Source organism: Nicotiana attenuata, unplaced genomic scaffold (assembly GCF_001879085.1).
Source record: "Nicotiana attenuata strain UT unplaced genomic scaffold, NIATTr2, whole genome shotgun sequence".
Lineage (NCBI taxonomy): Eukaryota > Viridiplantae > Streptophyta > Magnoliopsida > Solanales > Solanaceae > Nicotiana > Nicotiana attenuata.
Window position 1 is genome coordinate 37496 of NW_017674934.1, and position 16581 is coordinate 54076.

At 38.0% G+C, this 16581-nt stretch overlaps 1 protein-coding gene across 1 annotated transcript; it reads left to right on the forward strand.

The window, feature by feature from the left end:
- The first annotated feature begins 467 nt into the window (after window positions 1–467).
- LOC109219475 lies at window positions 468–9387 on the forward strand. Its single transcript, XM_019383935.1, has 9 exons — window positions 468–1088; window positions 2138–2224; window positions 4046–4135; window positions 4271–4357; window positions 4450–4569; window positions 5580–7688; window positions 7782–7928; window positions 8178–8716; window positions 8950–9387. Exons 1-9 carry the CDS (start codon window positions 1041–1043, stop codon window positions 9107–9109), a joined length of 3387 nt encoding a protein of 1128 aa, XP_019239480.1. The 5' UTR covers window positions 468–1040; the 3' UTR covers window positions 9110–9387.
- Window positions 9388–16581: the final 7194 nt, after the last annotated feature.

Sequence of the window (16581 nt, forward strand, 5' to 3'; positions counted from 1 at the left end):
TGAAAAAATAGATTAATAAAAATTAAGATTTGATGAAATGTGACTTGTACTTTTAATAATATTTGTGATAGCATTAGTACTTCTAAAAAAATTAAGCAATATCCTAGAATATTATAAGTGATGATAAAGTAATCAATTCAAAGTTGACTATTTTTATTGGAGTAATATTCATGTAGCAATTAGAAAAGGTCATTTTTTCATATAAAAATCAAATGCTAAATTTGACTCATGAACTCTGAAATTCCTGATCAAAAGAAGTGTTCTAGCCTTAAAAATAAAATAAAATAATAATTGTACAGTTAAAGTGAAGTGTAGAAATTATAAGTTTGAGGGGCATGAAAGAAACATTTTGTTCTAATTAGAACTTAAATTCTAACTTTTGTTTTTTATGGGGTGTGAAACTCTGAATTGTCTAGTTTCTGGTAAAACTGTTTAAAGAAAAAAAAGCATTGGAAATGCCTTTCCTTTTAATTTTCTCCTCAGAGAATTTGCTTGCCTTTTGTGTTCTTACTTTGACCATCTCTGTACTTACGCGGACACCACCTCCTTCTTCTTCTTCTTCAACAATCTCTCTCTCTCTCTCTCTCTCTCTCTCTCTCTCTCTCTCTCTCTCTCACACACACACACACACACACACACACAATTCTTCTTACCTTTTGTCAAAATTTTCACTCCGCCGGCGCCGGTAACCGCTCACTAGAGGCGCCACATTTCTCAGGCCACTGGAAAACGGCCGGAACATTTGTTGAAAAATACAAAACCACGACGATTATTGTTTGACTTAGACGACTTTTGTTTGACTTGAAGAATTGACCGGTGAAAAGCGGTAAGCGGTGGAGTTGTTCAGATCTGTAAGGATTTAATCCCTAGGGTTTGATGTTTAAAAGGTTTTAAGGTTGGAGAGTTTTTTGAAAGAATTTTGAAGTGTGGATGGTAGTGTACGGACGAAGGAGGGCGGTGGTCGTTGGAGTAGATGATGAGCGGAGGAAGGTGGGGGAGGTGGCGGTGGTGGTGTAAAATTGGTTGCTCTTTCACATGGAATGGCAGATCTTGTTAGCTATGGTGATGCCCACCGTGATATTGACCAGGTCACCCTTTACTTTTATTATGATATTTTAGTTTTTATCAGTTTGAAGATCTTTTTGAACTTCTTCATTTGTTTGGGTACTTTAAAACACAGTAATGCAGATGTAGTCTTAGAGGATAAAAAACGCATCTTTACGAGAAGCCTATTACAATTTGACAAAGCTTTGATTAAACCTTCTTCTTTCGGTGCGTGATTAGAAGTAATTATCGGTATTGATCTCAGCTAGTTTGGAATTGAAGCTAACTTGCTTGATTGATTCATGATTGATTGTACTTTGAAGTAAGATATGGTGTTTGGAGATTTTGGGGCGTGGTGGCAGTGTGGCAGAGAAGAAATTCTGTAGGTCCAAATGTATCTGTCTGTGCTTGTCGATGCTAATTCTTAGTTAATGTTTTTGAGGTTGAGAATTTAGAGAAGGGCTGTACTTTAAAGACAGGAGTTAAAGCATTGGACTCAGGAAGGATGTTATTGGGTTATTCACCAAGATGACCCTATTCACATTTCCATGGTTCAAATTTACCAGCTTTATGTATAGTTCAGGCCCTTAGTTGGCTGTATTAAGAAGCAGTAACACTTATCTTACTCCGATCATTATCATTTGGTTGCAAAATGAATGTTAGACTGAAACCAGTATTTCCACCGTTTTTTAAGGTAACATAGTATTTCCACTGGAATTGCGAAAGATATCCATAAATTAGTTGCATATAGAAAGTCTAGGACATGTGTCATCCGTTAAGATGTGATTCTTCTATTTTTAGCTACTATTCCGAAAGGGAGATAAAGTTCTGATTGCAAAACTGTTAGAAGTTAGTGGCACAATCTCGCATATTACTAGTCTACTTGTTGTAAATTAGTGGCTGAAGCATGTGATTACTTATTAAATGATAATATGTTTAAAAGATAAATTTTTGTGTAACTCTCTTTTATTAAAAAAACTCATTTATTCATTTAACTCTTCCCCTAACTACTTCTAGTCATACATCCCAATGCATTACGATCTTGTTCCAGAAGAAATGTTTTCTCTAGATTCATTTCTCTTACCATTGGCAGGCATTAATTGCTTTAAAGAAAGGAGCTCAACTGTTGAAATATGGCCGCAAAGGGAAGCCCAAGTTCTATCCATTTAGACTTTCTAATGTAAGTTGGCATTAGCATGGGTACACTTTTTAGTTATTAGGGCTTTATGAAGTAATACTGCTGAGTGTGTAGATTTAGAGGTGTGTCATGCTTACTATATTGCATTTTATCGAGCTTGAGCTTCACCATGGTCTTATGATTCTCTTGATGCTGTACAGTGTTTTTGTTTCAATAACAAGTCTCCTGCTATGTTATATTAGTATTTCTTGGGAACTTTCTACTTCTATTTTGATTTAAATGAATCAGAATAGACAAATGTTGGAACTTTAAGCAGTATGGGTGAGTTTTGTATGTGACTATAAACCAGCAGTAACATTTTCAAAGGGAGTTGAAATAGTAAACCTAAATCCTAGGAAAAGCAGCGAAAAGTTAGTTTTAGGTTTCTTAATTACCTCAATACTTATATGAATTGTACCTTTTTATGCTCTTTAATTTTTTACTAATAATTATCTCGTCTCAAAAACTTCTATGCCCACATGTGTTTCCTACCCACAACTTGATCTGGAAGTGGTTGCTTTCTTTTTAGTGCTCTTTTTTCTGTTACTACATCAGCTGATATATTGTGACAGTCTGACAGACAAATTCACCATCAAATAAAGGTCTGAACTTTCATGAAAACCAGTAATATGTTCATCTTTCAGTTCATGGAATGGGAACTCTATTATTCTAAATGAAATCTGGTTGATGTGCTTGCTTAGGTCATGTCACAGTATATTTAATAAAATTTTATAAACTATTTAATTTCTGTAGTGAGAAAGAATCTAGAAGGTAATAGAATATGTGGGAGGAGATATTGTTGGAACCCCATATTCTTTCAGTAGAGTTAGATATAGGGACGACATTCTCACAATAGTTGGATATAGAGACAGCTATTTTTTTCTATAAAAGAAAGAGACTTGGATGTATAGACAGAAAATACTGGCATAATGTGATATGAAAGGATAAGAATTTGAATTAACTAAGATTTGATTAAAACATGTAAACAATTTGTGTTATAAGCGTTCCAAATTAATCAAAAGAGCATTTCAAATTGATTCTGAATTATTTTCAAAAGGTCAGATTTTGGTTCACAATTTGGTAGGGGACTAGTGAATTGTGGTAATTTGACTTCTGAAATGACGACATCTTCTGTTTATCTTTAAAATTAAAATTTAGTCCCAGAATGTTCTTGATCCCGTGAAGTATGGTAACATCGGTCATATTTTACAGGAAGAAAGAAAAAGAAGAAATGGTGGATAGCTTTCCCCTCCCATGTTAAATCACCGACCTTATTCATTCTTCTGCTGCAACTTTCACCCATCATCCATTGAGGATTTCTTTAGTCTTTTAAGTGACGAGGGTCAATATACATAAAAGGCACCCTTTTGAGAGGAGCTTCCTCTGAATTTTTCTAGTATATTTTGGGTTTACTCAACATAGGTGAGAAAACACCTATGTTGCGCGGACTCTCCAAAATGCTGCCGCACCCGTGTCGGATCCTCCAAAAATACACTACTTTTGGAGGATCCGACACGCACCCGGCGATATTTTTGGAGAGTCCGAGCAACATAGGAAAACACTGAACTTTCTAGAACTTGTGCGCGTGCTCATGTTGTGTTGCTAAAGATGTGCTTAAGCCCTTAAGGCAGGTGCAGTATAGGCTTGGGACTTTGTTTGTTTAGGTGGCACTCCAGTATTGGTACCATGAGCTCTTCCTCTGCTTGTTTTTTCACTAAAATGCGTCTTTAGTTGTTGCTCTGCAGCAGCAATTCTTGGTTCTTCTTTTTGCTTTTTGTCTTTGAGAACACTGTGCTCATGTTAGTTTTTATGGGAAATTTTCAGGATGAATCGTCTCTAGTTTGGATCTCTAGCAGTGGTGAAAAGAGTTTAAAGTTAGCTTCGGTGTCTAGAATCATTCCCGGGCAAAGAACTGTGAGATTATCTTCATCCATTTTCTCTACTGAATAAATTTTGCTTTTCATTTATGTAGAATACCTTACTCGAAATAATGTTGAAATGTTCCACAAATGGGATTAGCTCTTAAATCTTACCTGTTTAACTTATCAGGCTGTTTTTCGACGATATCTCCGTCCTGAAAAGGACTACTTGTCCTTCTCGCTCATATATAATTACGGAAAAAGATCCCTCGATCTGGTTAGTGATATAGACCAAGTTTACCCTTTAATGTGACTATGTAGTTCATTTTCTGGTTTTCGTTGAGTTACACATGTATCTTGTTATTTCAGATTTGTAAGGATAAGGTCGAGGCAGAGTTCTGGATCACTGGTTTGAAAGCTTTGATATCTTCTGGACAAGGTGGGCGCTCAAAGGTTGATGGTTGGAGTGATGGAGGCCTCTACTTTGATGTAAAATTTACCTTCCTAGCTGCTTCTTTGTCTAATTATAAGAGTGGTTTACCCTATTTCTTGTTTAATTCGTATACTAAAGGATTGAGTATTGAGAACTGATAATTCTTATTGACCTTGAATCATTTTCTGGTGCATGATTCTGATTGGTATATTTCATATGAACTGCAAGTAATATTTCCATTCTGGTCTATAGTCACTACCTTAGACTGTCATCTGCCAGTTTTTCATAACACCAGTCGCTGAATTTTAGTCATTCTTATTTTTTTTTGTTTTGTGTGGACATCTCATTATAACGTGGTATAGAATCTACCTAATAACCAATCATATGTATAAAACTATAAGATAGAAGCTCTCTACTGATTGCGAAATAGCAATGGATGCCATTGTCTAGTTCTCGATTTGGGTTTTGTCTTGGCAAACTGACTGGCAACTGGTTGTGTTTATCTGTTTCTTTGTTTTGATGTTTATGCTAGCTTGTGATGATGTTTTCAGCATGAGACGTTCCTGCACAAAACTATAATAATATCTAAGAAGTGACACTTGACAGAGATAGTGATATGTGTGAGGTGTGAGTAATGAAGTGATTAATATTATATAGACTGTTGCTTTGAATCTTGTATTTGCAATCCTGATGAGGAATATGTTTGATTTGTATTACAACAACAACAACAAATATAGTGTAATCCCACAAGTGGGGTATGGGGAGGGTAGTCTGTACGCAAGCCTTACCCCCTCCCTTGTCAACTTGTGAAGGTAGATAGACTGTTTAATTTGTATCGGTATTAATTAATGACTTGAATTGGTTTCATCTCATCGGATATTGATCCTCAGTGCCCCCCCCCCCTCCACGTTCCAAAAAAAAAAAAATACAAGAAAGAAGACAAAAAAAGAAAAATAATTGCAGTCTCCTTCAGTCGACTAGTGTTTTAGTACTCCGTTTGGGTGCATTAGAGTTGCAACTAATATCAAACTTCTAATGTCCTCTACAATCTGAAACTATTTTGCAGGATAGTCGAGATTTGACATCAAATAGTCCAAGTTCTAGTTCTGTTAGTGCTACAAAAGAAATTAGCTCTCCAGACGCTTCCTTAAGTTCCAACCCCAATACTTCTCCTAAGAGTTATCAACCTTATAGTTTTGTGCAGTCTGAAAGGTCACATGTAGCTTTGGATCAAGCAAATATGCAAAACATTCAAGCCAAAGGATCTGCTTCAGACGTGTTCCGAGTTAGTGTTTCCAGTGCCCCTAGTACTTCTAGTCATGGTTCTGCACCAGATGATTGTGATGCTTTGGGCGATGTTTATATATGGGGTGAGGTAATATGTGATAACATTGTCAAGGTTGGACCTGAAAAAAATTCCAGTACAGTGAGCACAAGGGCAGATGTGCTTCTTCCAAGACCACTCGAATCCAATGTAGTTTTGGATGTTCATCATATAGCTTGTGGGGTCAAGCATGCTGCCCTTGTCACCAGACAAGGTGAACTCTTTACATGGGGTGAAGAATCTGGTGGCCGGCTTGGCCACGGTGTTGGGAAAGATGTCACTCAACCTCGGTTTGTTGAATCCTTGTCCTTTTGCAGCATTGACTTTGTTGCATGTGGTGAGTTTCACACCTGTGCTGTTACAATGGCTGGTGAACTATATACATGGGGGGATGGCACACACAATGCTGGGCTTCTTGGTAATGGCACTGATGTCAGTCACTGGATACCAAAGAGAATTTCAGGCCCTCTGGAAGGACTTCAAGTTGCAGCAGTAACTTGTGGTCCATGGCATACTGCTTTAATAACATCAACTGGGCAGCTCTTCACATTTGGAGATGGAACATTTGGTGTTTTAGGCCATGGTGATAGGGAAAATGTATTGTTTCCTCGAGAGGTCAAGTCTCTGTCAGGTCTGAGGACAATTGCCGTTGCATGTGGAGTGTGGCATACTGCTGCTGTTGTCGAAGTTATCGTCACACAGTCTAGTGCTAGTGTTTCATCTGGAAAATTATTTACTTGGGGAGATGGAGACAAAAGTCGTCTTGGACATGGTGATAAAGAACCTCGGCTGGAGCCTACTTGTGTGCCTGCACTTATTGATTACAATTTTCACAAGATTGCTTGTGGGCATAGTTTAACCGTCTGCTTGACCACATCTGGTCACGTCTTTACAATGGGAAGTACCGTGTATGGACAACTTGGAAACCCTTATTCTGATGGGAAGTTACCTTGCCTGGTAGAAGACAAACTTTCTGGTGAAATTGTCGAAGATATTGCTTCTGGTTCATACCATGTGGCTGTGTTGACGTCCAAAAATGAGGTTTATACGTGGGGAAAAGGAGCCAATGGGAGGTTAGGTCATGGGGATGTAGAGGACCGGAAATCCCCTACTTTGGTTGAAGCTTTGAAGGACAGACATGTGAAATATATTGCTTGTGGTTCTAATTACAGTGCTGCAATATGTCTTCACAAATGGGTTTCTGGTGCTGAGCAGTCTCAGTGTTCAGCCTGTAGACAGGCTTTTGGGTTCACAAGGAAAAGGCACAATTGCTACAACTGCGGACTTGTGCATTGCCATGCATGTACTTCCAGAAAAGCAATAAGGGCAGCATTGGCTCCAAATCCAAACAAACCATATCGTGTATGTGATTCTTGTTTTACAAAACTGAGCAAGGTGGCTGAGATTGGAATCAATAACAGGAGAAGTGCTGGACCTCGCCTTTCTGGTGAGAACAAGGACCGGTTGGACAAGGCTGAGTTACGATCAGTGAAGTCAGGAATGCCACCAAATCTTGATTTAATCAAGCAGCTAGATAGTAAAGCAGTCAAACAAGGTAGAAAAGCTGATACATTTTCCTTGGGTCGTTCCTCTCAAGCTCCTTTGTTACAGCTGAAAGATGTTGTTTTGTCGACCGCTGGTGATCTGCGTTGGGCAGTTCCAAAACCAGTTATTACCCAATCGGGTGTTAGTTCCAGATCTGTATCACCTTTCTCTAGGAAGGCAAGTCCACCACGTTCAGCGACACCAGTACCTACCACAGCAGGACTTTCATTCTCCAAAAGTGTTGCTGACAGTTTGAAAAAGACCAATGAGCTTTTAAATCAGGAAGTTCATAAATTACGGGCCCAGGTATGTTAAGATCTCTGTAGGTGCTTTACGTTTTGCTTGATATATATGGTATTTCCTATTTCCTTCTAACTGATGTAATTTTCTGTGACTTAGGTTGAGAACCTGAGACATCGTTGTGAACTTCAGGAGATGGAGCTGCAGAAATCAACAAAAAAAGCCCAGGAAGCAATGGTTTTGGCGGCAGAGGAATCTGCTAAATGCAAAGCGGCAAAAGACGTTATAAAATCGCTGACGGCACAGGTTTGCTCATACATTTCGTGTATTTTCACACACACACACACACAAAAATACATACTGTACATGTTTATGCATATGTATTTGTGTATATATATATACGCGCACACATATATGCAGTCTTTTCAAATTGAAAAAATGTTGGTTCAAGTTTTTATTTAGGTCTATTGCTTAATGACCAATTATCTCTTCGGACCCTTGTTTTTTTGGCTGAATGCAAAGGTGCTTCTTTCCTGTTCTTTTCTCTTTTTACAGCTCAAAGACATGGCTGAAAGGTTGCCACCTGGGGCTTATGACGTAGAGAGCCTTAAACTAGCTTACCTACCAAATGGTGTGGACGTGAATGGCATTCACTATCCTGTTGCAAATGGGGAACGCCATTCTAGATCTGATTCTATCGCTAGCTCTTATATGGCCTCTCAAACCAGCATGGACTTCAGTACATTTGGAATGCAAAGCCCCAGCAAATCGCAAAGGGATTCTAGCAGCATTGAAGCTATTACAAGCAGTCAAATCCTGACCTCCAATGGTATAGATGATCGAGCTGAAGTTAGACTGCCTAATGGCAGTGCGGCAGAGATGCGCATCAATAGTGCCTCTGAAGCTGTTGATAGTAATAAAGACTCTGGGCCTTTACAAGACAATGAAAATGGACTGCAACCAAGAAATTCTCTGCCTCCTGGCAATCCTAACCAAATTGAGGCTGAATGGATTGAGCAATACGAGCCTGGAGTGTATATAACACTCGTAGCTCTTCGAGATGGCACTAGAGATCTGAAACGTGTACGCTTCAGGTAATTGACTTGATCACTTTTCGTGACTGATTTTGCTCAATTTACCAAAGATATAAAGTGGTCCTCGTACAAAGAATTTCACATTTGCTTTCTACAACACCATTGGAGAAAAAGTTGTATCCGATTTTTTTTGGAAAAGTAGCTGTATTATCTATTGATCAATGTGTTATGCTCAGAAAACATTGCTTACAATGATTCTGATATAATAGTTCTTCTGTAATTGAATTCTACAGCCGCAGAAGATTCGGGGAGCACCAAGCAGAAACTTGGTGGTCGGAGAACCGGGAAAAAGTTTACGAGAGATATAATGTTCGTGGGTCAGACAAGTCATCGATTACAGGCCAGGCTGCTCGGAGGTCTGAAGGGGCTCTCTCTCCGTCTTCGCAAATTTAGCAATTTGTTTGGATATATTTATTTTCAGCTTTTTTTTTTCTTTCTTTTCTTTTTCTTTTTTTGGGTAATAGTGGGTGCTGATTGCTCGTCAAATTATTAGGGGGGAGAGCCAAAACCCTTCAACTTCCGTTCTGACCATATTCCACAAATTCCTCGACCTTTCTTTTTTGTGTTACTTTTTTGGTTCAATCGTAGTTCCTTGGGCGTCCACCCTTTTAATCATTTGTTGTATTGTAGTGTATATAATAGTATCAATCAATTATATTTGTTGCCCAGCAGGACCCGCCTCATTTCTCCTTTATTTTTGTTTTGTCTTCTTTTCGGTCGATCTTACTTGTTGCAAATATACTGGGTTTGTTGTTGTTATCGTCTTATAGGCCGAAAACTGATCCTATAAGCACAGACGGTAAAGAGAGTCGGATTGAAATGAATTTTGGAGTGATGATTTCCGTTATCTGTCTGGATGAGTTGGGATAAAAGAGGGATAAAATGCACTTTTACGACAAATTAATTTGGATTAGACACATCCCCGTTTTCATGCAATTTAGGAACTAGACTTTTGCAAAGAAATGCTATGGAGCTATGAGATCATGGCGCTTATAATTAAAGAAGTTCAATTTTAGTATCATAAATTTATTTCAATGAGAGTTGCTATTCGGCCAAACTCAGCGTGCCCCAGCAATGACCATGACCACACTGGTAAAATACCAGTAAAGCTCTTCATTTCACATTTGGCTTAATGGCTATTTTTCCCTCTAAAATATTTCCCTCCAAAATTAGTTAATAAATATTGATTATCCCAAAACATTGATCCCATATTTCCCTCCAAAATTAGTTAATAAATATTGATTATCCCAAAACATTGATCCCATAAATCATCATTCTCTCATGCATGGGAAGATAAAAGGCCTTCGTATATGTATACCTATACTATTTCATATTTTTTTTTTAAAATACAATTTATACGGATGGGAAGATCAAAGTCTAGTATGTATACATAATATTGTTTTTTCATTTATATGGTATACCTTGTCATACCATACACTTATGTTAAGAGAGCTCTCATTAAACACATAATCACCACCCTTCCCTTAACCTAAACATGAATGCTAACCTAGAAACTAGTTTAGAGCCATTAAACCCGAATAACAGCCTAGAAACTAGGTCGGAGCAACTAAGGAATGCATTACACATATCATTGGGGTTGAATTCGGACGACAGTTTGATGAATGAAGATAAGCCGATCGACATTGATTCATACGACAACTTCAATGATGGAGAAAATCATGTTGACGATGCTGCTGCTGCTGCTGCTGATGATGATGACAGCCATTATTTAGAGGAAGAGGGAGAAGGTGGAGAGGACAGGGAAATGCCTAATGAGTTCAATGAAGAAGATCTCATAATTGGTCAATTACTGGGATACGGTTCAGTAATAAGGATGTTATGTTTGATTCTTACAAAGAACATGCAAGATTATCAGGGTTTTGCATTGTCAAAAGAACATCAAACAAAAAGGGTGGTGATATTGTTAGGTATGTGCAATATGGTTGTGATAGATCTAGGAAACCAAAGAATAAGCATGCTACCAAGAGGAGGAACTGCCGTGCTAGAATAAATGGAATTTTGGAGTAGAATGGTTCATGGCGTGTTTCAAAGGTGGTTAAAAAACATAATCATCAATTGGAACCAACACTATCGCGATTGATGGCTGGACACAGATCACTTAGTAAGTCTCTTAAGAGAACCCTTGTAGACAAAGATATTGCTGGCTTAAGACCCTCAAAAAAATATAAGAGTCGCTGAAGTACTTGCTGGTGGCCCCGAAAATTTGGGTTGTACATCAAAGGACTGTAGAAATTATATTTTGAAGAGTAGAAAGTTTCAGTTGCAAGAAGGGATGCACAATCATTACTCAAGTTCTTCAGTGACATGCAGCAAAAAGATAGGGAATTTTACTACTCCGTAGATGTGGATAGTTTTGGTCGACTTCGTAATGTCGTATGGGTTCATTCACACTCTAAGGATTCATATGAGGAGTTCCGTGATGTAATATGCCTTGATACCGCATCCCTTGTGAATCGATACAATATGCCATTTGCTTCATTTGTTGGAGTTAATCAGCATAGGCAGTCTATACTTTTGGGATGTGCTCTTATGTCTAGTGAGGATATAACAAGTTACAAAATGGTGCTCTCTACATGGCTTGGGGCTCTAAACAATGTTCGTCCATTAGCTATCATGACTGACCAATGTAATAGTATTAAGGCTGCCATCAATGCATTGATGCCAAATACGTACATAGATATTGTATATGGCACATATTCGCAAGTTGCCTACGAAGTTAAGCGGAGTTCTTGATGGTAAGATTGCAAAGGCAGAATTTAAGGCTTTAGTCCTTGATAGCATTAACGTTGCTGAGTTTGAGAGAAGATGGACCGATTATATTGCAAAATATAACTTAGATGGAAGGGATTGATTTTATAAGCTTTATTTGGAGAAGAAAAATGGGTTCCTGTATACCTAAATGACCACTTTTGGGCTGGGATGTTGTCCACACAAAGAAGTGAAGGAATGGATGCTTTCTTTGACGGATTCATCACCTGCCAAAGCACTTTGAAGCTATTTGTTCAGCAATATGAGTTACCCATAAGAGCTAAGTTCGAGAAAGAATTGGAAGCTGAATATAGGTCAAGGTGCTTTGAACCAAAATGTTTATCTGAATTTGCATGGAAGGAAAACTTCAAACATGTTATACTCGTGAAGTGTTTGAATTTTTTCAAGTACAGTTAATGAAACTGTACCATTGTGAAAGCAGCACCCCTGAAGACCATCAAGCAACAACTGGAGTGGATAATTACATTATCGCAGATTATTCGTTCAGGAGTTTTAACACTAGAGATCCATTTGTATTCACGGTTGAATATACATCTATTGGCGAATATCTAAGTTGCAGCTGCAAGTGGTTTGAAACAAGAGGTATTCTATGCTGCCATATACTTAAGGTGTTGTCTCATAGGAGTATTAAAAACGTTAATGAGAGGTATATATTAAAAAGGTGGAGAAAAGATGTTGTTCGTCCGCACTTGAAACTTTTCTTTCTAGGAGGTTACCCACGTATGAATTCTGAATACATGATGTACATGGAACTATTAAAGCATTTTGAATGGGTTTGTGATATTGCATTGGACACTGAATGGATGAGGCGATATATTAAGTATGATTTGAACAGATTGGAGCATGACCTTTTGAATTGGGATGATGATATGATTGTTCCAAATCGGGAATTGGAAGATACACATGATGGTGTGGGTGAAGGTGAGGGTGAGGGTGAAGAAAGAAATATAAGAGATCCTAGATAAGTAGCTTCTCGTGGACGTCCAAGGTTGAATAGATATAGAGGGCAAATCGATTCATACTTTAGAAGTTCACAAACGGGTGGTGGAAGTGGAGTTAGAGGTAATATAAGGGGTAGAGGTGGTGGTAGAGGTGGTGGCAGTAGTGGTGGTAGAGGCCGTGGTAGAGGTGGTGGAAATCCTCGGCTAGCGGAAGGAATTGAGGTAAAGTATAACAAATTATTATTTTTTTTTTCCAAAAAAACATTGCTCGTTAGTCTTATTTACTCTAATTACAGCAAGATGATGCAACAATACCACCACATAGTAGCTTGCCTGATCTAAACAATAAAGCAAACTGGGGAATAGAAGACTTGACTGTTTAGTTTGAGATGATTTAAGTTTGAATCTTATTTAATTTGATTTGAGATAGATTTTTTGAATTTTTTGACTTTGTTTTGTAATAAGTTTAAACGTGTGGTATTATAATTGTCATTGTTAAATATTTTATTTATTGTTACTTCATTTTAATTCAGAGGACCAGACTAACAAAATGTGATTAATTGCAACTAGTACAGAAGTGAAAGACTTGAGAATATTAAAACCAGTTCAAACTAAGAACTAAAATACTCACATTTAGTTACTAAAACCCTACCCTCAACCCTACCTTCAACATTCAATTTAAAACCCTACATTCAACACCTATCTTGGTATCCCTACCTTCAACCCTTACATTCAATATTTTTTCCCCCTGAAAATTTCAACATTCAACCGGAACCAATTTCTAACCCTATCTTCAACCCATACCTTCAACCAAATACTCCAAGAGTTCAATGTAAAATCAGTGTAACCGTTCTTCTTTGAATACAAAACCTACCCATTTAACTTCCCTATGTAGCATTTACTCTTACAATACATTAATAACACACCAACCTATTTAACTTACCTATGAATCATTTATTATTATTATTATTATTATTATTATTATTATTATTATTATTATTATTATTATTATTATTATTATTTTCTTCTGTATTTTTGTTCTATCTTCCCCTTTCAATATTTTTGTACATTGAAAGGGTAGATAACATTTCATGCTGATCTTCATTTATTTTGATATAAAGGGCACTGCCACCATGCGACAGAATTAACAAAAAGAAAGAGCATTTACTAAACATTCCATTTCGGTTTTTTTTGAATGATAATTTAAAAAAAATAATTATTATAGTAAAGAAGACCAATATGAATATTGAAATTTCATGACATTAACACATCAACATAAAAAAGCACAAAAACCATAACTAAATCAACATACATGAAAATAAAAGATAGTAAAGGGATAGAAAAATACAAAACAAATCCTAATCAATTCCAACCGGATTATTATCAGAAGTTCCTTCTCCCTTCAATTCAACATTGAAGTCAACATATAGTGGTGCAACATCAACCAACGTAAATTTGACGATGAAACCTCGCTTTACATGATTGTCCAAAACAAAAAATTTCCAGCCTGTCTTGAACCTTCTTCGATCACCAACGCTCATATTTACATACCACTCTTGGCCACGATAGTTAAGAAGTGCGGTTTCTACTGTTGGAGGAAGATGCTTGTAGATTTTTCTTGGAATATACTTAAAAAAAACATTACTATTAAGTATCGGAAAATATGAAACTGAATCAACATATACAATACTGGCGCATATATATTTTCTAGAGTTAAGGTATAAGAAACAAAAGTATTTTATGTAAAAAAAAAAAATCAGTTAGGATTAACTCAAGAAGTTATTGTAATATTCAAAGAAATAAAGTTTAAAGGACATAATAATTTACCAGATCATCGTAGTTGATGTATGAATCAGTCATAACCACTTCAAATGTTGGAGGATTCTCTTCTTCATTATCACTGCTAGTAGAAGAGTAAGATATGGCTCGTTTGGTAGAGGGATGTAACGACCCGATCAGTCATTTTTAGAATTTACGCCCCGTCCCCTATTTACTGCTTTTCCCGTATTTATTTATAATATTTTGAATTGCCGGGATGTTCGGTTTTGAATTTCGGAGAGTTTTAGGACACTTAGTCCTTAAATGAGAGTTTAAGTCTTGGAAATTTGACCATAGCCGGAACAGTGTGAAGACGGCCTCGGAATAGAAATTCGATGGTTCCGTTAGCTCCGTTGGGTGATTTCGGGCTTAGGGGCATGTTCGGATTGTGTTTTGGAGGTCCGTAGCTAATTTAGGCTTGAAATGCAGAAAGATGAATTTTTGAAGTTTCTGGTTCGATAGTGAGATTTTGATCCGAGGGTCGGAATGGAATTATGGAAGTTGGAATAGCTCCATAGTGTTGAACATGACGTGTGTGCAAAATTTCAGGTCATTCGGACAAGGTTTGATAGACTTTTTGATCGAAAGTATTTTGAGAAATTTGGAGTTCTTAGGATTGAATCCATGGTTAATTTGAGGTTTCAATGTTGTTTTAGGTGTTTTAAGGATTGGTACAAGTTTGGACAGTGGTATTAGACTTGTAGGTGCCTTTGGTTGAGGTCCCGGGAGCCTCGGGATGATTTCGGGTGGTTGACGGAGGAATTTTGGAGTTAGAGTAGCAGCTTCAGCTGCTGGTTATATGTCATAACCGCACCTGCGGTTTGGTTTCCGCAGGCGCGGAGCCGCAGAAGCGGTGGGCCAACCGCAAAAGCGGAAATGGGGAAGTTAGGCAGGGACCGCAGAAGCGGTAGCAATTCCGCAGGAGCGGAACCGCATCTGCGGATGGGCAGTCGCAGATGCGGAAAATGAGTTTAAGTGAGAAGTCACATATGCGACCCTTGTTTCACAAAAGTGGGACCGCATAAGCGGTCCCAAGGCCGCAGATGCGGAAACAGCTGGGCATAAATGTTTTAAAAGAGGTTCCGCGACTTTGGGGTTTATTTCCACCATTTTTAATCGTTTTTTGAGCTCTTGAAGGGGATTGAAGAGGGATTCGAGGGGAATCACTTGGAGGTAAGATTCTTGGTCTTAAAACTCGTTTCTAATGTGAAATCTACCTAGTAAATCATGGAATCTAGGCCAAAAATTGAAGAATTAGGGCTTGAAATTAAGAGACTTTGAAATAAGAATTTGAGGGGTCATTTGGACTCCGATTTTAGTGTTCTTGGTATGTATAAACTCGTGAGAGTGTGAGGAATCTGGAAATATAAATTTCACCCGGTTCTGAGGAATTTGGTCATTTTACTTACTTTCGCGTATTAGCTTAGAATTTAATCGTAGAATCAGTTACTTGAAGTGTTATTTACATCATGAAATTTAATTGAATAGATTTGGGCCATTTGGAGTCGAATACTCGTGGCAAGAACGTGGTTTCGGGTTGATAGTTGAGCTGATTCGAGGTAAGTGGCTTGTCTAACCTTGTGTGGGGGACTCTCCCCTTAGGATTGATATTGTGATAAATGAAATGCCTTGAATGTGAAGTGACGAGTGCGTACTTGTGCTAATTGTTGGAAATCCGGTTTTTCATTAAAAATAGCCTTAAATTGTGTTCTTCCTTTTCTCGCTTACACTATATGGAAACTTCGCCTGCTGTTAGTCTAGAGAAGCATGCCTAATTGACTAAATTGCTCTATTTATTTTAACTGTCTTACTTGTATTACTTGAAGTATGCTTGAATCTGATGATGATTTGATGTTTTGATGTTGTTTTGAGCGTTCCGAAGGTTGGAATAAGTTCGAATGATGTTATGGGATGTGTTGGCATGTATGGTTGAGGTCCCGAGGGCCTCGGGTGAGTTTCGCGTGGTTAACGGATAAAATTCTTGTTTTTAGAAGTTGCAGATTTCTTCAGTTCTGTGTTGCAGAGATTTGTCCTTCGCGTTCGCGAGAGGGCTCTCGCTTCGCGAAGGGATGTGAAGTGAGGTAGGAGAATCTCTCTTCGCGTTCGCGATGTTGGTCCCGCGTTTGCGAAGGGAGGGACGGAGTGTGCATCGCGCACGCGAATTAGGTCCCGCGTTCGCGTAGAGTAATTGGAGCAGCTGAGTCCCTAGGATTTTGTGCTTCGCGTTCGTGTAGGTATAGTCGCGTTCGCGAAGGCTTGGACGGTTGAAGCATCGTGTTCGCGTGGAGTATGTCGCGTTCGCGGATGAGGAATAAT

What these genes read in the sequence shown, in the direction of transcription:
- LOC109219475 (XM_019383935.1), top strand. Translation starts at nt 1,041, where the DNA reads ATGGCAGATCTTGTTAGCTATGGTGATGCCCACCGTGATATTGACCAG. An exon ending in CCCACCGTGATATTGACCAG is followed by an intron (nt 1,089 to 2,137) that starts GTCACCCTTTAC and finishes TACCATTGGCAG; the next exon opens with GCATTAATTGCTTTAAAGAA. An exon ending in CTGAAACGTGTACGCTTCAG is followed by an intron (nt 8,717 to 8,949) that starts GTAATTGACTTG and finishes TGAATTCTACAG; the next exon opens with CCGCAGAAGATTCGGGGAGC.